The sequence below is a fragment of the Taeniopygia guttata genome, chromosome 6 (genome assembly GCF_048771995.1).
Source record: "Taeniopygia guttata chromosome 6, bTaeGut7.mat, whole genome shotgun sequence".
Taxonomy (NCBI): domain Eukaryota; kingdom Metazoa; phylum Chordata; class Aves; order Passeriformes; family Estrildidae; genus Taeniopygia; species Taeniopygia guttata.
This window is the reverse complement of record NC_133031.1, coordinates 13,402,235-13,427,117: the sequence shown is the minus strand read 5'-3', so window position 1 is coordinate 13,427,117 and position 24,883 is coordinate 13,402,235. Positions and strand designations below refer to the sequence as shown.

The 24,883-nt window shown below is 39.0% G+C and overlaps 1 protein-coding gene across 8 annotated transcripts in view; it reads left to right on the top strand.

The window, feature by feature from the left end:
• Positions 1-24,883, top strand: part of ZMIZ1 (zinc finger MIZ-type containing 1) — a 334,738-nt gene that overhangs the window by 196,790 nt on the left and 113,065 nt on the right. For all 8 annotated transcript variants that reach the window (XM_072931008.1, XM_072931003.1, XM_072931004.1 and 5 more), the window contains one exon: positions 11,917-12,022. In XM_072931008.1, coding sequence (XP_072787109.1) covers positions 11,917-12,022 — 106 coding nt within the window. The remainder of the gene's footprint in view (positions 1-11,916; positions 12,023-24,883) is intronic.

The following is a 24,883-nucleotide window of genomic DNA, read 5'->3' as shown; positions in this document are numbered from 1 at the left end:
ATTCCAAAGATAGAATATTTAACAATTCTGTCTGAAGTAAAAGTTATCAGTAGCATCAATTATGAGAAACTGCACATAATGTCCGATGTGACCATAACAATATTATACTTTTTGAAAACTTTACTAGCATTTTTCAGAGTAGCTTTTGGGAAAGAAGACATTCACCTCAAATATAATTGGGCAATCTGTGCACAATATTTCTCTGCAGCCCCACTAGAACATTGTGAGTCTGACCTGTGACTTCCTTGCTGTTTAAATCCTTTCTTTCTACATGAGCAGATCTTCAGCCCTGCCCAAGTGGAGGGTCACAAAAAGGTCTGACTGCCAGTGATTCATTCTCCTCACAGAGTGTACAGAAAGTGGGCAGGAAATGTTCCATGAAAACTGGTGAGGTAAAACACAGTACGTGGTTTTCAGTGTGTTGAAATGAAAATGCTGTTTTTCTTCTGACAAGAATGAAAGATTTTACCATCTAAGTACTGTTAATATTTGAACCACATGTATTACTTTGCTTCATACTTCTCCCTGAAATCTGAACGGGGTTGCATGCTCCCTTTCCCAAGCTTGTTGTGGGAGAGAACTATCTGCAGTGTAGGACTGACTGGCAGCAGCATCTTCATCATATGTTGTAATCTCATTATATTCCTGACAAGGAAATAACACAGGAGCTTAACCAGGTGGCTTGTTCTGTGTTTGATAAATACACAGGATTTGCAGAATGCCTATAACCTGCAATGAATATGTTTCTTGCTCTTAATTTTAAAATCCCTTGAAGAAAGATATTCTTTAATTTCTCATTGTGTACATCCCTCCTCTTCTTCCTGCTTCCCATTAAACAGACTTAACAGCATGGTTGTATCCCAAGAGGTTTGTACTTCCTGTATCTTCATAATACATCAGCAGTACAGTGGGCAAGGTCTCTTTTTTTATATATATATTTTTTTAAATTCTCCTTTTATGTGTATTTTTTCTATTTAAGCTTTCTCATACATAATTTCTTTCTAATTAAGATGTTCTGATTCATAATTTAGCAAACATGGATTGTTAGGCTTGTTATTTCCTTACAGGAAAAGGGGTTTATCTACTTTTATTTAACAAATATGATAGAACTTCAGTCTCTTGTCAGAGACATTATTCAGAAAGTTGAAAATAAATCAAAGGTAGCTGAAATAATGGAATATCATGAGTAGATTTAACACCAGTTTGCACAGCTTCATGTTCTGTACTATCAGGAGCCTATTTTTCTTAATGCTTATAAGGTTTACCAGTTCTTACTTCTTTGTGAGGATTATGCTAAATGAAAAATAAAAAATCAATATGAAAGTCTATTCAACCACTGAAACAGGATTATTGTTTTATTTTGCTAGCCTTTAAAATGACCTTCAGAATCAAATTTCCTTAAAATTTCCATATTTTTGGATATACTTTTTAAAGCAAGTGATCTCTACCTTCATTACAACATTTGAGCTGTGTGGTTCTTTTAGGCATTTAATTTGTAAAGTCTACAATATTAAAAATGCTTGCTTACTCATAAAGCTTCCTCCCTGTATTATTGAGAATGATTTTTATTATTTTATGATATTCTGTTCTGTTAACTCTCTGACCAGGGAAAAAGTGGTATGCTAAGCTGTTCTGGAACCATCAAAGGGATGTGAAATGATCATGTCCTACGAGTGGTAACACGAGATATACTAATCCACACTGAAACTTAGTAGGATGTCATGAATGCAGAGAGGCAGGCTCTCTCAGGAATGTGCAAACGTTCATTCACACACTGCACAGTTGAAATGCATCAGATGTAGTGACAGAGCACCCAAACAGATCTATTGTGGTAAGAATAGCCAGCTGAATAGATTATCACACATCAGTATAACATGGGTATCACAGATATAACAGATCCTTTACATCATTTAAGTCCTATGTATAGTCTTTTGCAAAATTTAACCAATTAGATTTAATCCCATTAATAATGGAGAACTATGCTCACAGTCTTGAAATAAGGCTTTAATTTAAGAAGTGGTTCTTAGGAGTAGTTCTGTACCTGACACACTGTCTTTGTGTTGGGACTGTCAGTAATGTCTGGTAACTTTATAACCACCTGAATGTTTGTATTCCTGCTGCCTGTGTTAGAATAGATGCAGAAGAATGATCCTGGAAGTATTCTGGCTGGTCAATAGCAGAAAAGCTTCCAGCTTCATTTATGGAATTACTGTTTTTGATAATAATATATAGAATATATACATAGAATAATATATAGAATAGGCTGTTGTACAAGGTTTTCTTAAATTGTAATACCAGCACTTAGAGAAATCGTGGTGACTTGAAAATTTCATGAGTTCACTAGACAGCAATTGTTGAACAATAACATGTGTAGCACATGTTTAGTATTTGTCTTTCTTTGGTGGTTTGGTTTTTTTTTTTTTAAGAATAATCTGTGCACAGTATTCATACTGGCTATTTGCAGTAGATAATTTTTCCACATCAGCAGTACTTTATAATTCTGAAGTTACATGTGCTACTGTGGGCTCCAGTAACACTGTGTGCAATGTAATAGGAATGGTTTTCTTATCTCTAGAAGACTCAAGATTTGATACAACAGCTAAATTTTGCCAGAGAGGTACCTAATAAGGTATGTGAACTTCATTTCAGTAGTCAAATACTTCACATAACAGATACTTTAAATGATTACTCATTTAGAGTTTAAATAATTTCCTTTTGTGATAAAGAAATTAGGCTAATGCTGTCAAGGCCTATGAATAAAATTGGGGTATTTCTGTGCCTTGCAAAGTCAAATAGAAAAGGATACATAGGTAAACCAATGACTTGTGCCATAAATAGAAGATATTTTTTCATTAACTAAGCCCCAAAAGCTGTGCCTCTTCTGACCAAAACGTGATGCATGTGCATTGTGTTATATTCAAACAGTTCTGACAGACACTAATTCTAGAGCTTAACTTTTTGTGCTTAGCCATTACAGAAAATCACTAAAGTGAGTGGGTAATAAAAATTTATAAAGAATACTCATTTCAACAGGTAAATAATAAGTTAGGGATAAAGGGGTAAGCTTTGAATCTGTTTTATTTCTTGCAAGCTACAAGCTGTGGAAAGGTTCCCTTAAACAGCTTCTACAGAACTCATGCAAACAAATTATGATCTTTCTCAGAGACAATAAAATTTCTTCTAGCTTGCCAAGAAAAGCTAGGTGTTATTTTTCAACAGTAGTTATTTTCAAATCAAATAGACAGTCTGTAGGCCAGAAACTGAATTATAATTGAAATCATTGATTCTATAAATTATTGAAATGGCAATGGATATGGTGTTCTTCTGTATATAATACTACTTCTTCCATGGCGTTATGGGGAGCTGATGAAAACAGCCTCCACTTTCCACAAACCAGACATAGCTGTGTTTTTATTAGGATTGAAAAAAATTTCTTACTCTAACACTAGAGTATATTATGGCATGGCTTGATAAATTTAAGAATATAATTCTCCAAAAATGTACTGTATATGGCATTACCTTACTGAAGCTGTAATAAACAGCTTCAGTTACTACACAGCAGTTTAAAAAAATAACCCTGTTTTGGCCAAATCAGATACCAGTCCAAGCAAAGAAATTAAAGTACTTTAATCACTCCCAGGTTAACTTTTCTCCTAACTGTTTCCCAATCCATATGGATACTAAAAGTCAAGTTTAACAGTAATGTTGAGCAAAAAATTACATGGTAATTGAATTATATCTCTGTGTATAGTAGACAAAAGCAAAATATTGGTCTAAAGCTTTTCAGGAAAGAATGCTTCAAAGTAGACTGCAATACAAATGACTTTCAGTCAGCATTTGGCCCAGGCTGTTTCATTAATTTCTGCCTCTTCTCAGGTCCAGTGTAGTCTCATCCCATGGGTGTGCTCTTGCCAAGCAGTTCAACATGTAAATGATCTCATTGAAGGCTTTGGGTAAGGTTTGTGTTGTTGCTGCAGCAAAAATGGAAATGAGGAGACAGCTGAGAGCAAAGGGACAGATTTACAGACTTGTCTTCAGTGAAGGACCATAAAGGCACTGCCTTGTTCTCTTGCTGTGCTTCAGCTTTACAAGGCACCAAGTTTATCATTCTTTAGGGTTCTTCAGTGTGTCCAGTCAAGAAATAAAAGACTGAGAGAGGCAAAGCTGTGTGCAGTTACTCTGTAGCTGTTCCTAGGGGTTTCATCTAAGAAATTTAAATCCATCACTACAATGGTTTTGGACAGTAGACGGAATTTAGGTAAGCAGGACAGGCTTACCTGAGGTGGCTCTTGTTAAATCACTGAATGTAAGAGAGCTTCTTTAGTAAAAGCTTTTGTCTCTGACCACTGGGGTTAGGATCTGAGTCGCTCTTTGCATCCAAAAGATGCAAAGATTTACTACCCCGATTGTCCACAAAAAAACTATGCCAAAATAGTAATTGAAATAGTAATTAAAAATGCCTTTCCCCCAAAATCTTAATATTCTAGATTGTCCTCTCCAAATACTGGGTCTGCCTCAATCATCAGCTGTGGGGAAAACTTGCCTATATTTGGGAAACAAATATTTCTCTTTAAATTAAAACCAGCAAACAAACAAAACACAAAGCTGTAGTTCTAGCTGTACTTCATCTAAAGGTATGGATTTCATTTAAATTTTTTGTTCTGCTTGTAGTTCTTACTACATCTCTGTACTGCAGATAAGAGTAGCTGAAATAACAAGCATCAATGATAAACTGATGGAAGTATCTGCTTAAGGTTCCTGTTTTAATGATACTGATACAATAGTACAGTAATCTTTTGAATTGCATTTCTCTTCATAAAATCCTGGAATTGAGACTGCTGAGATTATTTTAGATCATTTTAAGGCAAAAAAACCCTAACTGCTCTCAGTTTCATAATACAGGAATCTATTTTAGCTTGTCTGCTATGTTACGAAGAGCATAATTGGTTAAAAAAAGACATACATGTTAAAAAAATACAAAAATACGAGAATGGCATATCTGAATAATGTGAGGCTTCTGTAACAGGATGCCTCAGACTGCAAATGCAACTAATGCTTGCCTGGATTCATTCTGTTTAATGCAGAAAAGTACATAATCAAAAATCAACCTGTGACATTCCAAAAATCTGATTTCTAATCAGATGAGGGTTTGAATGTGATTAATTAGGTGGAAGAGTTGGTTCAGCATATGAACCAACTCCCAGAACATGGGAGGTTGCAGCTGCCCGTGAGAGCCCTAGAAATGTTACATTTACTCTTTGTATCCAAGACTTCCAGAGCAAAAAGTTCACGTGGAAGAAATTGTGTTCCCATCATCCTCTCCAGGCATCTGTTGAGCACACAGCTCTGTGTTTGCAGAGCAGCTCGGCACTCCAGGGCTGTGTACGTGCTGTACTGCCAGGGTACAGCCAGCAGGCACAGAACACTCTGCTTCCGAGAGCTCTGAGCACTACCAACAACTCACTGCTACTGCTTGTCCTTTCACTTCGTGGTCTCCTAAAGACCTTTTTACCTAAACTTTCTTAGTCTTGTCATGGGTTATTTAAAATTCATCAAGATGTCCTACTCTCCAAAGTGATGTGCTTTTGGAATTCCCTTGTCACTTTCTTCCTATGACCCAGCAGTGTTTCATATGTGTCGTGCAAATCACTGTTCAAAGTGTGCCAGGACTCAGGTGGCAGCAGTATTGCAGTGACCCAGTGATCAGCTGCTTTAATTACAGCACAGCCCCTGCCTCTTTTCCTCTGGGACAATTTTCAGTGGAGAGGGTTGAGTACAGTGACCTTCTCTTGGATGTTTGTGGTTGTTAGAGACATGCAGAGAGGAAGAGGATGTAAAGGAGGAGATACACTTATTCTGCATGAGTTACATCACCTTTGCAGGAAGAGTCAAGAAGTACATGGCAGGCATACTGGCTTGTTTTACTTTGAAAATATGGCCTTTATTCACCTTATAGAATGGGAAATAATTTTTAAGAAAACTCTTAATTTGAATACAAGGATTCTGTAAAGTCTCTTACATTTGCAGAACGTACTTAATGTCTGTTTTCAAGCATCAAAGGCAAGAAACTGCTTAATGATATATATAACTTCCCTGACTTGCTTTGATTGTCTCTATTGTTGAGGCAGCCCTTCTGCAACTGGAGTGTAAGAGTCTCATCAGATCAGGACTTCAGATCACAGATTTCTTCCTCCTTTTCCTACCCTTTTTTCTTTTTTTTTTTTTTTTCCTGTTTGAGACAGATCACTATTCATGTTGCAAAATTCCTCAATTTGCTTCCTGTTTATCTGATCTTTGTGTGTTACTGAGGGGGAAAAATTACCATCTACATTGCAGAATTCTAATTACAAAATTTCTGCTGTAGTCTTCAAACTGCATTCAGATAATTTCAAGTATGCACAAGTGGCTGAACATGGGGCCGTCTGAACCAGCAATCAGCCGGCATTTTTAGTTTTGAGCAACCAGCAAATTGAATTGGTAAAATTCATTCTGATGCCAGCAGGGGGGAGTGCTCTTGACTGCTGCTAGTTAAGAGTTTCTTTGAAAGTGCAACATAATGGGAAGGGAGTTTAGAAATAAGCAGTCATGTCGCTCTCTTGATTAACGGGGCTGTTAGGTTGAGAGCGACATTGTTCCAGTGCTTCGTGGGGCGATGACAAGCGGGGCAGGGACTGAAGCTCTGTGGTGAAGCTCCTTAGCCTTGCAAAAGGAGAAGAGATGGGGGGGCATTGCAGGTAAATTCAGCAAAGAAAAGATGCTGGTAGCCATATTTGTCTGCTTTTCTGTAATTAAAAGCTCGCTCTCATAATTTTCTCCACACTGTCAATGACCCTGAGAGTTTAGACATCTGGAACTCTGCAGAGCTGAGTCATAGACAGTTAATGCAATGTCTCCTTTTCAAATGCTGTTTTTCTGAATTATTCAGATTAAAGATTTCAGTGGTTTGAAGTGATCAGATTTTCTTACTGGCAGTTGATGTTATAATAATTTGTTTCTTTGCAGATAGGGTATATATTCCTTTAAAGACAGGTTAAAATACCTGTTAGTGCCATATCAGACTTCAAATAAAAGCTAGGTGTTGCAAGTCTGTTTAGGAAATAGGCTAGCTTTTCTAAAGTCTAGCTGTCTGGAATGGTATTGTACAATAATGTAGAGAAATATTAGATGTTGAGCCTTGAGCTGGCCAAGCACCTCTCTCACCCATGATAAAGGATGATGATCTCAATTCATGATTGTGGTACTGGCAACTATGTCTAGTTTGAGTTTTTTTCATGTGCTGCTTTTCAATGGAATGCTGTTATGTATGGTTAGGTCAGGTAAGGTAAATTCTTACAGCACTGCAGAATGAAGCCATGGTTGAACACATGGTACGAGCTACATGCTGTCTGAATTTCTGCTGATGTGCTGGATTGGAATTCATAGTTAGAGCAAGAGTATGTTTTTAAATGGTATCATAATCACTTGGCCATAATATTTAATGAATAATTGAAATTGTTGCTTTGATCCCATCTGATCTGCACGGGTACCTGAATAAGACTGAAATCACAGGAGGTTTTAAATGTTGTAGAATTCCTGGGACAGGGTTCAGGCTGAGCTGGATGGCTCCAGTAGGCAGCAGGTGTCTGCAATCACTGAGGTTTGGCTTGGGACAGACCTAAGGGACCATGCTGTCTACTCTTTTTTCCAAGCCAGGATGTGATACAGGTACAGTCTGGTCTACAGTAAATCCTCTTACCCTCCAAAAGCCAGAGAATGATAGGTAGGTCTTTCCAGTGCCTGATGATTTTTATACTTCAAACATTTTCCCAGTGAGTCACATATATACTGAGAAGATGACTCTCTTCCTAATTTTCCATTTAGGCATTTAATTTTTCTTTCTTTCCGATCTGTAGTATTTCATGTGTGTCTTTGGTCTCATTTTTACAACATTTTTCCTGGTTATAAAGATAACTTTAAACTCTTACCCTGTCCTGTTAAGTGTTTGCAGGCTGTTTTGCCTGCAAAACCACCTAGAGGTTTTGCAGTTTACTCTGTCATTGTCCAAGTCAGGACTAAATACATAGAAATTACCTGTAACAAGAACAGGTTATGATTTGACAAAGGACTAGTAATGAGTAATCTGAGTAAAATTTATACTTCTGTCATCTGGGCTATATTCCTTTGTTAGGATAGTGTTACATAAGGCAATGTCAAAAGACAGAGTTAGGATATAGTAACTTGTCAAAGAAGGAAATTGCATGGTGCTGGTGTATTCATGATGATGTTCTGTATTGCTCACCTAGTACTTCTTCAATGCGTGGTTTTGTTGTCTGTCTGGATATATGTACTTTCTGAGAGTCACCTTTTACAGTCCTAAAACCAGATTTGGTATATCTCCAAGCTCTCTGTCTTGAATGAATTTCTGAGGACAATCATTAGCAGTTACACTGCTTGTCCAGGTAATTTCCTGTGAGGCACTCAAAGGTAAATTTCATCAGGGCCTGCTGACCTGAATATATTAAACTTACCAAATGTCTTGTAGCTATTTCTTTGTGTTTTGTGGATCATGCTCCTATGATGCATTTGTTGTCTTGCTTCTGAGAATTCTCAGTGTCTGTTTAAAAAGCCAGGGGGTCCCCTGCATACAGAGAAAAGTTTGACAAGTACCAAATGAGCAATGTCTGACTTGAATTGTAGACAACCCGAAACAGGGTCTTGGGAGGGGAATGTATGATCTGTTCTACTGACCTTAATTGTGAGACAAAAGTAAGTCTTTAACCTGTCACAGCTGAAAGAAAAACTTGAAATACAGTCAATGCAAATATTTGTAAGCCTTGTTAAAAATTTCATACAAGATGCAGCTGGTACCATGTGTTCGACCATGAGTTCATTCTGCAATGCTGTAAGCACTTATCATAGCTGGGCTAACCATTCCTTGTAAAGGAAATAGATGTGTACTGCCCTATTCATGTTGACCAAGCTGAGGCAGAAGGGACCAGAGAAAACCCTCTTGAGCACAAGTCCACCAGTTTCTTTAACAGACCCTCTTCCTGCATTTAATGGAGTGTGTGCAAGAAAACTGTAGATGGAAAATGACTCTTGGCAAAACAGAAATTTTATTAGAAATATCTGCTTTCTATTAAGTTTCTGTGTCTTTAGTTGTTCTATTTAGAGGAAGAACAGACTTTTTGTGCAATTTGCCAGTGGAAGCACTTTCTTTCAAAGTTACATTATTATTTTTAATTTTTTTTTTTTGCTAAAATAAATTTCCAATTTGTTTTCCCTCATACTTGGCATGAAGAAGTAAGCAGTCGTTTGACTGGCTGACCTCTGCACACTGTCAAGTTCAGGTTCTGCCTTCCCGTGCTCAGTCCTGGTGTGGTGTTTGCGGGGCACTGCCTCAGCCCCCAGGAGGTGGGTGCTGCCAGGCCGGGCTGTGCCCAGCGGGATGTGGTCAGCCTTGGGTGCACACTCTGGAAAGCTCTGCTTTCCACCCCTCTGAGCTTCATGGCACTGCTCCTCTGGCAAGGAAAATTAAGAAAATGGAACTGATGTGGGAGTATAGAAAATTAGGCGTCAGCCTGTGGTTAGGACTGCACTGACCAAGGCTTTGCAGTGCATTCAGTGAAGACAGTGCAAGCAGAGCTTTGCTTTTGTGGGTTTTACAGGTCTGTCTGTTTCCTGAGTTACTTTGTAGAATTTTTCCATAATTAGCAAGATGTCAGTTGAGAGTAGTGATTTGGCCTCTTGCTAGGACAGTCTCAGGATTTGTAGCTTCGTGTTCTAAAACGCATTGAACGTATAAGCAGCCAATGCATTTCCTGAGTTACTGTGTGCTCACTGACGAGCCGGTGTATCTGTCTTTCTCCAGATTCAAAATAAATGGTTTAATGATTATATGCTTTTTCAAAACAGAAAATGGGAGGGCCCTTTCTCCATTGTTTTACAGACCTGATTGGCACTCTGAAATGTGTTCCTCTGTGATGGTGGAATAGATGACAGCTAAAGGAGTTTATATAATGTTTGTACATTAATGAGACATTGTTCTCAGGAGCCTTTTGCAAGTGGTTGTTTTAGGTTTCTCAGAAGAAAAACCTAAAACTTTTTTGTCTGTTTTCTTCTCATCACCCACACCACCCTACCTCCTTACCGTATCTACTTTTTGGGTGGCTGAAGAACAGTGATACTGCAAATAGAAAAGGGAAACAGATTTCCATGTATGTAAGGTGTTTTCCAGATCTCATGGCAGCCCACCACTCCTGTTGCTATTTTATCATGAAATATGATGTATCATATTCTGCTTTTGTTTTTCTGTTTTTTAATGGTTTTGTGAATGGGTTTTTATTGATTTTTAAAAATTATTATTATTCGTTTTATTTTTTTCTTAATTTTGCAAATTTGGACCTAGAGTCTTAGCCAGGATGCTAACAACTGGACTTCTAAGTGTAAAGGATTAAAGGCTGATCTACCAAACTGGAAATGGCCTTTTGTTGTCAAAACAAAATTGCATTCTTTATTTTACTTTATTCCTTTTTACTTTTCTGTCTAAAAGCTGTAATTGTAAAGAAATGTGATTAAACAGGTGTGTATTACTATACTGATCATCCTCAATTTTCATTTCTTTTCCCTGAAGCTCTCTTCTCAGTTTTGAGGTTGTAAGGGTTAAATTTAGGGAGGGAACACTCCCACAGATTAAGTCTTATTAATGTGTAATTTTTAAATTATTAGGAGCAACTGAACAAAAAATCTACCTAGGACCTTCATTCATGTTAATTCTTTTTTAAGAAATAAAATTTGGTTCTTAATTGTTAATTAGGAAAAGGTACAGAATAATATTTATAAGTTATCACATATGTTTGTTCTTCACTCTCCTCTATACTGTTGCTTTTTGCAGTCCTGGACACACATAATTGCAGTGTCATTCATTAAGAAAGAAGCTTTCAGATGAAGAAAGGGTGGGAGAAGGATATTTTCTTGTACTGTAAGCTATTAAAGATAGGGACTTTCTTTTGCCTCAGGAAATGGTGTTCTGTTTCTTGTGCAGTTCCTTCACCATTGTTTTAATGCAAAGAAGTAATGGTACTGTTAAGAATAATCTGTTTTATCTGTGCCTCTGAGTCTGAAGTCATCATGTGCCACTGGAAGGCAATAGAAAAGCTGTGCTGTGTATAACTTTAGCATCATTTGGCAGAATGACTGTGGGATTGTGTTTGTGCTGTGCAGATTTTAAAGAGGATACATTCTTGGCTGATAGCTGTGTCGCTGGCTTGGAGAAGCAGTTGATTGCTTTTCGTCCCTAACTAGAGTCTTCAGTTTGCCTGGTTTTGCTAGTTCTTCTAGATCAGTCAGCAACAACAACAGTCTTTCCTTAATTTAATGTTTGGCAAATGCTTCTTGCACAGGCCTGCTCATTCTAAAACTGTGGTAAATGTGCTTCCCAATACCGTATTGTTGAAATGCAGCAACTGTGACACTGAGCACAGCATAGGACAACCCTGCCCAGCAGTGTGGAGTGGGCATTTTAACCTGAAGGACTCGGGCACTGCCCTTGGGAGCAGGGCCAGGAACTGCACAACAGAGGCAGACACTGAGGATTTCTCATCCTCACATCTCAAATGCAGTAAAGTGTATTCTATACAATCTTTACATACATCACCCTTCCATTACTTTTTCTGGCTTTTGTCTCTCCAATTTTCATGGAACTACCAGGCCTTTCTTTGGACAGGTGGTGAAATAATTGGATTGCTGGAATACTCCTGTGTTCACTTTGCTGTGCTTGTGTTGGCAACTACTGGGGAGCAGTGCCTCATACCGTGGTTATACTGTGCTCTTGCAGCAGATTCAGATGTCTAACATTAGTGCTGATAAGCAGGTTAATGTTACGTTGTAAAGAGCTCAAGTAACCCCTAATGAAGCTTTCTCTCTTTCCCTTTGCAGGTGGTTAGTCGAGTGGCAGCTCAGCAAGGATTTGACTTGGATCTTGGATACAGGCTACTGGCAGTATGTGCAGCCAACAGGGACAAATTCACTCCAAAATCAGCTGGTAGGAAAAGCCTTTTTTGATGTATTGTTGATTCTCAGATGATCATATTCTGTAAAAAATGCTACCTGTGACTGTCTTGAATTCTGTAAAAAAACAAAACCAAAAGCAAATATGTATTTGGTGGTTATAGTTCTGTTCTGTTGCTTCTAGCCTTTCAATGGCATGTTCTTCTGAAGATACATGAAGTTGGAATATATATTTTCCCCAGCTAGTGCTGTTTGTTGCCCTATTTGATCTCATGGATGAAATGCTGCTTCCAGAAGCACAGATGTTTAGTAATTTCATAGTGGAAAAGAACATACTCAGACCCCTCTGTCTTGGTTAACCACTGATTTTCTGTCATGTGTCAACCTCTAAATCTTTTGCATCCGTTCTTCACTCCCTGGTATACCTATTGCAAAACTTGGACTCCTTGACTGCATGTGCCTGTGCAAATAAGTACCATGGTTTCATGTGCATCTAATCCTTAGAATTACAATTCTGAGCCAAGAGTAGGTAGTAATTCTAGTGTTGTAGTAACAAGTAGCCATTTTCCCAGTGTTTTACAGCAATAATCTGTTACAGGTCTCTGATCAAGTAGCAATATTTGATCATGATGTATTGCCATTGCTCCTTTTAGAGATGTAGAAAATGCACTTAAGGGTCTTCCTGCTTCTCACATGTTCGATTTAACTGGAGCATTTAATTCTGGTTCTCCTTTTCTTAGCTGATGAATGTCAACATAATGTTCACTGGCTTGGAAAACAGGAAGATAATTGTTCTATTCCAGACTGAGCGTGGATAACTTTTCTGCTTTGTACTAAACTGGTATGCAGTCCCCATTTTGGAACATCAGAAAAGGTTACCTTCTTCCAAAAGAGTGGCTTTTAGCCAGCTGATTGGGTGTTAATATTTTTTTCATGTTCCTTTTCAGTATTTATCAGCCCCAAACATGGCTACCTTTTGTCCTAAGTGTTCTAAGCAGTTCCTCATGCAAAAGTGGCTTTCACATCAAAGTATATTCACTGGACTTACTGTTTTATTTTTTTGTATGGGAAGGAACCATTAATCTTACTAATGTTGAATAAACTGTCTGATTTTCATCCAGGAAAACTGTGTGGAGGATAAAACGTTCCGTTGGCCAAGTACAATGTCTCTTTTTTCTCACTCCCTATTAAGTTTATCCATTAGTTAGCTATCTCATCTCTTCTTGGTTGTTTGGGTTTGTTTTTTTTTAAAAAAAAAGCTTATCAAAAAAGGCTTTCCAGCTATGGCAGCATTAAATTTTCTTTAAAAATATAGCTCTTCCCCTCTTTTACTAATTCTTCCTGACGTGTCTCTCCATCAGTGTGTTACAGGAGGTGAGGTTGAGAGTCAGATGTTACAGTCCTTTTCCTTTAGGGCTCACTGAAGGAGTAGGGCTTGAAAACTGCCGGTCAGTCATCATGGTCTAGAAAAGTCCAATGTCAGTGTTTGATTTCTTGAGGAATATATGTGAGGTTTCTTTTAAACTTAGCACTCTGTACAGAGTTCACTCTTTCCCTTTTTAATTGATAGAATACTGGAAAAGCTGGTAGATCACATGCTCTTCTCCCAGTATATTCTAAAACCCTTCTCAGTCCTTTCCTTTACTTCCTATTTCTCAGTTGTATATAGAAGTAATTTATTTTCAATGATCTTAAATATTTTGTTTCACAACTACTTTAGTTTTACTGTGTGTACACTTGTTTCACCAGGTCTTCCCGGGGTTTCATCATGCCCATCTACACTGTGCATTTTGTGCTCTTACTCTCTGTGTTAAATACTCCTATTTGGTGCATACCATAACATATTTTGTGAAATGTCACATATAGCCCCTACTCTAAGCATATCACATTCACGTAGGAGCTCTGAGAGCTACATCCTTGAATAGGCAGCTTTGAAAGATTGACAGACTGGGATTACAAATGTGAGGTCATTTCAGAACATACAGACTTTTTTTAAAGGGTTATTTTCCATATCAGAATGCATTAATATTTGCTGATTTCTCGTACAGCAGTGGCTCTGCTCCTTCATTCAGTTTTTGTAAAACTGTTGAGATTGTCCTTTGCTTTTTCTTGTAGAGAGTGTGCTTCATTGAAAGCTGCAGTTTGTGACTTGCTTAAGTTTTTGTCAGGGATGCTTGCAGGTTGTTTTGAGAAACTCCTTCTGTTTTCTTTTGCATCTAATGAAAGACACCTTCAACGCTTCTTCCAGTCACATTCCCACAGAAATCCCCTGATGTAGATATCAAATGGCATTAATTTTAATGAATAAGAATTTGTTTTTCCCTTCCTCCAGGCTTAAGGGGAATTTACAATGGTTTGCATTCATTCCTCCAAGTATGAATTTAATGCTGCCAATGGGATCACTCTGGAAACATTTTTAATCCATGTTGTTTGGTGTCTGACATTCTTAAATGCTAGGAGAAAAAAAGACTTCCTAATTAAAACATATTTGAGTTGGTGAACATCGGGGAAAATAATTGCACCAAATCCTTTCAAGGGCCATGCACTGTTTGTACATGCCTACAGCTTGGGACAAGGTTTGCTGACGGATGTCCTGCAGGCTGGGAGCCTGGAAGGTCTGGCAGTGGTGGCTCTGCAGCTCTGCTGTGGAGCAGGGGACCCCTCCAGCCCAGTGTCCCTCAGGTCTGCTGCTTTGCAGAGATGGCTGACCTGGTCCAATCAGTCGTCCTGCTCCTGTTCCCCAGCAATTCCCACCTGAAGCTTGTTTGGAGACCTCTCTGGCAGAACTTTTTCTGTTTGGCTGCTCCCTGAGCTGTGTCTCTGCGGGGCCCTGGGAGAGTCAGCGTCCCCATGGCAGCGCCTGGCGATCTCACTTATCCCTGATGGAAGTGGGCTGGAGCCTGAGGCTGGAGGGCAGAGCACCCAGCTGCCAAACTGGCTCAGCTATGGGAAAACCACCCCTTGCTTCTTGGAAATGGCTTCACCATGTTTCATTGCAGCTGTTTGAAGCTGTGCTGTGGTGGCTCCCTGCTCAGCTGAAAGGAGGTGCAGATGACAGCTCAGAGTCCAGCAGGCATGGGGGAAGCAGCGAGGGGCAGGAGGCTGCAGCTGGGCAGGGCAGGGCACAGCCTCAGCTGGGGAAGGGCAGGGCACCACGCCAAGAGCTGCCAGTTCCTTGGCTTCTTCCATCCAGGATCGTCTGGTGTTGCTGAGACAGTGTCTGATGTGCTTTTTGCTGTTGTTTTACTTGGTCATTGAGATAGTTAGCAATTAGCTAATACAAATTGTTTTGGAGAATGCCTAGAGGGGAGGTTCATGCAGCATGAAAAGTATTAATAAGTTGCCTTGTGTGTTTTTAAATAGAAATGACGATTTAATGATTGTGCCTTTTGTCTCTGCTTTCTGGCGTTTGTACCTGAAATAATAGCTGCTGTCTTTTATTCTTCTAGCCCATGCTGCTGCAACAGGGCAGCTGCCTCAGCAGGAGGTCAAACACAGCATTTCCCACCCTGAAGACAAATGACAAAACCTTTAAAAATATATGTGTCTCTTTTGGTGACAGCTGCTCCCCAGACCTTCCACTGCAAATTCCTTTGCCTTGATGTGACACCTTTAGGGAATGGCCCAGCAGGTTGGCTGCCTGCTCATTTGCTTCCAGACTGCAGTAACCTGAGTTGCTCTTAGTATGTGAGTGTATAGGTGTTTTTATATTCTGACTTTTCTTCCTTAAACCTGAAGCCCTTCTCTCTGAATTGTATTTGCTTGGACTTTTTCTGAGCATATCTGATGCTTTTGTCCTTCCTGTAGAATTTAAGTTATTTGGTAGCCTTATTTTAACTGTTCAAATAGAGTTCACCAATTAAAGTGTTTAGTTAAAAAAAAAAAATAAGGGGGCTGGAAGAGAAAGAGGGAGAACAATTTTCTGTTCTGAATTTTTTTTAAGATATTTTATCGAGCTACTGAACTTCATTGCTCTTGTAGCTACTTTTCTAGTTTTGCTTCTGTCAGGAGGCCAAGCTGAGGCCAGACAAGGGGACGACAGGATGAGATCATACAGGGAGCTTTGTCAGAAAAGGACAGTGTTCAGTATCTCTGTAAAGAGAGAGAGGAAGGAAGAAGCCTGAGGGCAGAACTGTGCAGAAAAGGTACTTCAGCAGTCACTGAGCAGCTACAGCAAACAAGTGCTGTGATAGCTTGGACGGGCATCCAAGTGTTGGCTGTTTGATAGCAGACATAGCAACCCTTTTTTTGATATCACTTTGCTTTCAATCCCTTAGGCTGTGCTTGGTGTGCTTCTGATTTCACTTTTCATGAGCAGTATTACTTAATAATCTTGATTCTATATGAAGTATGCACTAAAACTTCATAGTATTTGTGGACTCTATATTATGGGGTGTTTTTTATTTCTTTAACTTCAGTCATTGTACTGAAGCTGTGATATAATAGGGCTCTTCTTGTGAATAGAATGCCAGAGCTGTAATTAAATTAAAAGGTATTTGCAGTGAGAGTGCTGGCAAATGGAGGTGTTAAAACCTTATTGGACAAGATTCTGAGACCCAAGCTACGGCCTGATCAAGATACATTTTCAAAGCAATAGTAGAGATTGGTCAAAGAGTATTTTGGTGTATTATCAGATCAAACTCACAGAAATTATATAAAATGAGAGAAGAAATGATGCCAAAATGTGAATGAATGAATAAAAAGGTAGAAAATTAGGATAACCTCTAGATCATGGAGAACCATGGGGCTAGATTAACACTTTTACTAAGTTTCCAGTAATAATGCTCACAATGTCTGTGGAGACAAGGCAAAGTGAGGTGGCTAAAATGATTACAAGTATAGAATAGAAATTACTCCAGCCAAGGCTGATGGCATCCCTCCAATTTGAAGGGACCGAATGATTGACAGGCCTGTGTTAGGAAAGAAACAGCATATAAATTGTCAGTCTCATGCCTCACACCAAAGATTTCCAGCAAGTCAAGTCAAAGTGGTCTTATATGACTGGTGAAGAAATACAGATGCTGTATCTGCACTTAGGAAAGTGGCTGATAAGAATAAGTAAGCAGAGTAAAAGCTTGGGTTGTTTGTAAAGTGAAAGCTGAGCAGAGTTATAAAATATATGTAAGTACTAACAAGTGAACAACTCAGAACAAGAAGAGGTGTTACACTACAGTACAGTATTGACACAAAAACATACTGCTGTAAATTGAATAAAACACTGAAATAAGTGGGGAATTCAGAATTATTAGGGCAGTTGCATTTTAAAAATATCTTCAGCTAGAATGATGGTGGAGAGGGATGGAGCAGAGTAAAGGAAAATGGAAACGTGAAAGAGCCTTTTTGAAGATAAAATTCAGTGTATGAAATTGTGCAATGTGGTTCTTGATGTAGCTGGAAGCTGGTTAAGAACCTTTTATCTGCGTTGTCCTAAATTCCTGCTACGTTTCCATGCAGATACCTAATCCATTGGTAGTTAGAGCTGGTGTCCTAAAACCATCCATTTGATGATCCTCATTAAAATAAAGGTATTATTTTCTTTTAGCTGTTACCTTCTAAAACAGCTTTTGGTATTGAAAACTGGCTACATTTTGGGTGATCTCTAAGTTCACTTCCCTGGTCTTAGCACAGATTCTCACTGTGTGCCCTTGTCTGCCTTGTTCTCAGTTTTGTAGTTCTGTATTTTTGAAGCAAGGATAATAATATGCCTTCCATCTCACTTTTATTTATCTCATTTAATTAAATTCAGTATCATGCAGTACAGAATCTACCTCTTCCTCTGTAGGTAGTTATGCAGTGCAGCAGAGCCATGGTTTCAGCTGGGACACTTTGTTGTCATACAGCTAAAATAATTATGTTCTGGTGCGTATATTGGCAGGATACACCTTTGTTGCAACTAAGTTTGTCTTTCATAATGATTTATAGTATGGATACTACAAATAAATGAGTAATTAATTCTTAATTCCTTAGACTATGAGGTTAGTTTTATTAGAATGTCTTAATGAAGTTGGCAACTTCTCTTGACCAAAAGGAAACAGTCAGAAGTGCTGCTCAGTGGCAAGCAGCATTCATTCATGTCTGTACTCCCTGACAGCCACGTCTATGCTGGCTGCAGAAAAGGCACACTGGACTTTGCCCATTTGTCCCACCCATGAGTTCACTCAGAACAAAGCTCTGTAAGACCTGCAGATTTGGCAATTATATCCTCTGTCAGGTTGGTTTGACATATGGCAGACATGTCAGTAGTCAGCTCTCGAACATCTTGAGGTTAAGAAGAGCCTGCAGAATGAGAAACTTCCCCCCATGAGCCTTATTTGTTTGGGTTGTTCTTGTTCCCTTCCTCTGAAAGGTCTGCTCCTCATGCATTTGTTCTGCCTTCTGCTCGTGGGAAACAGGATCATACTTGTGTCAGATTTTCATTATCTTCCTAGTAACTAGGCAACTCCTCTTCATTTGAGAACCTCATAACATATCAATGTAGATTGGTATTGTTTTGGTGAAAATTCAGATCATTTTTTGGCATTCACTGTTCTGCTGTACATTTGAACACCTATGTTTATAAAGGAGGTTGCATGGCTGAGCTGCTGCTTCTTTATTCTGACTAGCCAAAATACCAGCTGGTGTATCTGGCCTGTTCTTTTTGACATTTCACTGGTCCTTGTTACCATGGTACCAATTCTGACTTTGAGAGATGTCACAGTAAAACTGTTGCCAGGTTGGAACATTTTTGCTGTAATGCCTTTACTATAGCACTTAAAGAAATTGTGGACACTCAACTACAGCAACAAGCTTGCTCTGCTGTTTTCTTAATCTGTGCCTTGGATTTTCTTGAGGATGGTACTTACCTGAATGGTCTCTTTGCAGCAGATTTGATGTGTAGTGCAATAACTTGTCATGCAATTCCTGGGAAGAATCTTTTCCTAAAGTGTGCAACATACTTCCACTTGGACTGGCATTCCCCAGAGAAGACTTCTGTTGATCTCTATCAGTGTTTTCTGTCTTCTGCTTCAGGGATTCCATATGTGCTGAGAACAGCTGAAGATTTGGTGGTAGAGACAGCTTAAATCCTGGTCTGGGTGTGAATTTTGATTTTTCATTTTATGTTGTTTTGATTAACTTCCCTCTGAAGATGAAGTAAGTCACAAATGGCAAGTAAGAGGGAGGCAGCTGTGAAAGCCTGCATATATTGATGGGAGAGAAGAAAGCAAACTCTTATAGAATGGCATTTGCCCTTTATAAGTTACCTTTTCTCAGCTTACAGCAAGCAGTCCTGAGCTTGTTCCCTTTGTAGCTGCAGCACATCCAAACATACCTCACTGCTGGTACTCTCTTACCAGCCTGTGAATCTTGGAGGCAATCAGAGAAGTTCATGAGGAGTCCAGCTACAAGAACAGCAGCACAGCCACTTCCATGGGGACTGGGAGCTTTTGTGCTGCTGGAGGGCTGAACCACGAAAGCATGAACTGTGTGAGCTGATCAGATCATCAAGCTCCAAGAACAGCAAGTTCACTTCCTAAATACAATTCACATTCCACTGCTCACATTTTCAGATCCATCCCTAATTCCTCCAGGCTTGTCTGCAGCATGGAGTCAGCCTGTTAAAAAAAGTTCTTCCTCTGAATACTCTAGATATGGTACTCTGAGAAATGCAATGATTAGTAGATAAGATGTTACATGTAGTATTTCTCTTTAAAAAGAGAGATGTCCATAATGAGAAGTTTTGAAAAAATATTTTTATTTCATATTTTCTAATGTTCCTATTTAAGCACACCTGTTAAAGTGTGCTAATAGCACAGTATTTGCAAAAGTTCTATGTGGTACAATACATTCATTTAAATACCTGTGAAGAATAAAAAAAAAAAAATCATAAGGATTCATCATCATAGATAGTTATAATTTCTATCAGTCTTTGTGCAACTTTGTGTGAGAGGATTCAAGGACAAAGACCACACAATAGAGAAAAATAGAACTCTTAAGTAATATGATCCCAAAAAATGCATGTTGTTCCTTATAAAGTGCTGTTTTTCTGAGAAGTTCAGTAGAAGTCAATATGTTCATGTTTGATGAGGCTTTTGGATTGTCTCCTTTTTATGGATTGTTTTTTGCCTTTTACCTACTTTTACTTTCAGTAAAACATGTAAAGAAAACGATCAGATTTGCTTTCATCTGCAGGTTTTCTGGATGCCAAGGTAAATAAGTCCCTTTTTATTTTTTTGTGTTCTGATGAAAATGCAACAATACATGTCATTGTGAGACACTTCCATGAATATCCAAATAAATCACATTCCTGACACTTTCATGTAAGGTGAATAGTGCTTTGTAGCAGATACCAGTAACACCTGACTTACGGAATCAATGGAAGAAATAAGATTTTCCTCATGAAGTTTTGTAGCTTAACAGTAATAAACTCCAAAAGGTATGACTCTAACTAGAAAATTAAGTTGGTTTGAATCTTATTTCTATGACCTAAACCAGGCTTTTAGGAAAGTCTGGATGTCAAGCCCATCTAATAAATACATGATGGTGAGCTTGTGTCTACTGAAAGACTTCCTGTAGCTGCAGTTGTTTTTGGGGCTGAAGCCCATATATAAGATTTTATAATCTGATGGAAGGATAAAATAATCAAGCATTGAGATGCCTGGATATTTTGGAGTCCTAAGAAAATCTCTTTGACTCTTACCTGTCTGTCTAGTAGGTATCTCAGTTGTATTTCTGCTTTGCTGCTGTATGTATTTATGTGCACTGCTACAAAATCCAGTGTTTCTCCATGTTTTGTATGAACTGAGTATCTACTCAACATCTGAGATTCACTCTCAGCAAAACTTAAAGCAGTAGAATGTCATGCAGAACGTTGACTTCTATGGAATACGTGATCAAACTAATGATTAATTCAATCTCCTTCAATACATTCTTTATTTCTTTGAGAAATGCCTGCACTTAAGGTGTGCTGGGGCTACTAATTTCAGTGGATAGAAAAAGTTACAGATTTTTAAATCCTGCCTGCCTGTGCTGTTGTTTCCCAAAGCCCTGCTTAGGGCTCTGTAGATTCAAACCTGCAGACAGAGACATTGATCCTTAGTTTCAGGTTCACAGAATGGTTTATAATGTGCATCTTCTAAAGCAAGTTCTCAGGGGAAACATAAATTTAAACATTTTTAATGGCAAGTATGACTGACTTGGTTCTGAACTCAATAATAGAAGGCTGAACAGGAGCTGTTCCTGAGGAAATAAATCGAGCAGTGAACATCTGTGTACAAAGCAGGGTATTTGTTTCATGTGTGATAGTTTCCCTTATGACTGCCTGGTCAGACCCAAAAGACATTAATCTTACTCACTCTGGAAGATACTGTCTTTCCATCACAGAAAATACAAAATGAAATTATTTAGTGTGTTTACTACAGAAGCAATTTCAATTAAGGCAAAGAACCAGAGAGACCTCTAAGTTTCCAGTGTGAAAAATGAAGCACTGCTTGTCTAAAATAAGATTGTGAGAGGTTAATTGCCAGAAATTTATAACAGTTGCTGTCTCCCAGTAGGAATGTTGTAGAGGACCTAGTGGTCCTTGAAAAGCTACATACCATTGCAGGCAGTAAAGGGATTTTGCTTTGGAGCTTTTCTAGTATTACAACCAAATGTGTTTGAAATTATAAGCAGTAGCTACAGTGACTGTCTTGACCAAAGCAAAAGCAGGGAGGTGCTGCAATTGTGTCAATGTTATGCTGTCTTGAGAGCAAAAGCAAAGACTTGGGTAGGTCTTTGTTAGAGCCAAAATTGTGCAAGCCTCCTTTCTCTGTTCTGTTACAAAATCTAGCATGTCTTACAGGGCAGCAAACTGATTTTAAATTCTGATTTAAAATTTTATGCAGTTTAGCTAATTAGACATTCAGTACCTAAGATGAGCTGGAGAAGAGCTAGACTGACATTTTGATCTAGCAACTGTCAAAATGGATGAAAAAAAAAAAGTTCCAAAAGAGAGAGATGCTTTTTATTTATTTCAGTGTGTGGAAAAATTAATAGGTAAAGACAGTCTTTGATTGGAGGGAATTCGGTGTTCATTTGATTCTTTGCAGCTAATCATTGCTCCCAGCGTGCAGTGATCAAGGCAGAAGCCCCTCGGCCAGGGCGGTGGCAGCACAGTGACAGCTGTCACTCAGGGAGCTCCTGTCCGGGCCACGGGCTTGCATCCAGAGCATTGTGTGGAGCTTGTGCTTGGTCTGGGGTCTTGTGTGCACACAGTATGTGGTGATTGGGGTGGGGCTGGCCCAGCCTCATCCCCATGGGCACAGCTGTGAGGAGCAGGTGAGCAGCAGTGACAGCAATGAGCCAGGGAGTGCCCAGGGCACTGACCAACCACCAAAGGGAGCAGAGGGCTCACAGGTGCACTGCATCAGCAATCAGGGGTATGAAAGGCTGGGCTGAAGGACAAGAGGAGCAGACGCTTGCAGCCCTTTGAAATGGGATGGGGTTACTCTGTATGAGCAGGTGCCTGAAGCCTTCTGATGGGGTAAGGTGTTATTGTGTATGGGTTGAAACCTTCTGAAATTATGTGGTGACTCTCTGTGTATGGTGGCCATCTCGACTGCAGCATGGGCTATGGTGTCTGCTGTGACAGGGTCTGGGCACTGATCTGCCTTCTAGAGAATCTTGATAGAAGGGTGGAAGGAAGTGTTGTGTTCCTGTTCTGTGTAAGCAGGATCAGACCTGTGCAGAATCATTCACTGCCTGTAAAGGGACAGAAAGTTGAGATGAGAAACAAGAGTAATGTCTGAGGGCAAAGTTCTCAAGGCAGTGACACAAAGCTGGTGGATCATCACACCTCTGCTGGAGGCTCAGTGGAATCTTTTGGTGATTAATTACCAGTTATATTGCGCGATATCTCTGACATATACCAAAATTCAAAGTTTGTGACTTTACTGCTAATTTGAGAACCCAAGCCATGTGTCAGGGCAAAGAAGTCAGCTGAGCAGAGTTGAGGAGCCAGTCTTCCTGTGGAATCCTTGCTGGGAGCTATGCTTCAAACAGACCTCAATTCTTTTGAAGGACAGCAGAGTGGTTTTCAGTGTCCCTTTGGAACAGCTATGTGTGCAGAGGCATTTCAGCAATTTTTCTTTTCCTTTGATTGCAATATGTGTTCTAGCAAACACTGAAGGTAATGTTAGAAAAGCAGAGGGGAAATCCTAACTTCCATGTCTGGCTTGGCACAGTCCCTTTGGTTCAGTCAGCACTACAGACTGCCAGGCTTCTGCAGCTGAAAGTATCTTCTGTGTTCCTCATATTTTTGTGTTCTGGTAGAATTCACGTCTTCGTGCATCAGTGACAGAAGTATGCTTTCACTCAAATTGAGTAGAAGAGCCAGAATTTCCAACCCTGGGATGGGTTATATTTTCAAATCTAGGGAGGAGGGGAAATGTATTTGCCCCATACTTAATTAAATCTTAAATTTAGTCAATCATATAATCCTGAACTGTGTAGAAGGATGGTGACCTCTAAGGATTGTCTTCAAAAAGCTAACCCTGATACATGGCTGACAAACCTCAGTGTGATATAAATTGCTCTGGAGTGGAGTTTTGTAGAGAAGACAACAAAACTAAACTAAGGATGTGGAAGGACTATGAGCATATATATGTATCTATTGTGAACTAGAGACATTGAGACTGTGGTTTGAAAACATACTGGAAACTTGGAATAGTCAGATATGAATTAGATACATTGCCCCATGAAAGGAAACTTTATTCTGCCAGTGCCATTTAGTCTACAAAGGTGAAAAAAAAAAGTCTATACTGTGTCATTGTTCTATTGCTGTGTTTATTTGCAATATACCTATTGCACCATATTTTTATCTTGGCTTTTATCTCTCTGTCCAAAACTCTACTTATCATGAGATCAGTAAAGCTAAAAAGGTTGCAGAGAGATTGAAAAAAATAAAATTATGCTTGAGAAAGCTTGTATGTGCAGAAATAGCTGTCTTACATAGCAATTTTTGAGTTACTTTTTAAGGTCCCATGCCTAGAAAATTGTTTGTTAGTGATGAACTCTTCCCTGAGAAAAAGCCTTGATTGCTGTGTACAGGATGGTGAGACACTGTAGATTCAGTGTTTTCCATGTGCCCAGACCAAATGTCATTTGTCCCACACAATAAACAGTGCCCATTCTTTTGGCAGTTGTTTGTATGTTTTTAAAGCAGTAGAAGAGTAGATATGACAGAGCTGAAATAGTTTTATTCCTTTTACTGATGCAGCAAAAATAAACAGAGCAAAGAAGGGTGAGGTCACACATGGGAGCAGAGGAAATGGACAGCAAATGCCTGTTCAGCCTGTAAAGTTGGAAAATTCTGGACAAATGAGTTACTGTGGTGGAGACTGGACCTTAGGATAAAAATACTACTTTTAGAATGAAAAAAATCTATTTGTGTCCAGGGAAACCCAATCATGGGCTAATTCAAAATCCAAAGTAATGGGGATGGGATAATGAAGTTTTGTGATATCTGCAGGTTCTCCTTATGGCATGTGCAAGTTAATAAGCAAATAATACCCCCAAACCAAAAATTACTATCTATATGGGGGTTTTCTGTGTCTCTTTCAATCCCAATCTAAATAGCTTTGAAGAAATTGACAGTGGGTTTTAAAAGAACTGACAGCTGTCACTTAGAACACATTGCTTTAGTAATCTAACTGGGACATTGTTATTCTATGCTCGTGTCTCCACATACACTCATGAAGTAGATACATAGTTGATTTCTTTATATTGTCAGCTTTCTCTTCAGTTTTGAGGCTGGACCTTTTTAAAGTTTTTTTTTTTTGGTGCTCTCTTGACAGCAGAAATTTAGGGATCTGACAATAGATTTTGAGTAAATGAAGGGTGAGGGGTGAGCCATCTTGCTAGGTGCGCACCTTTGTGG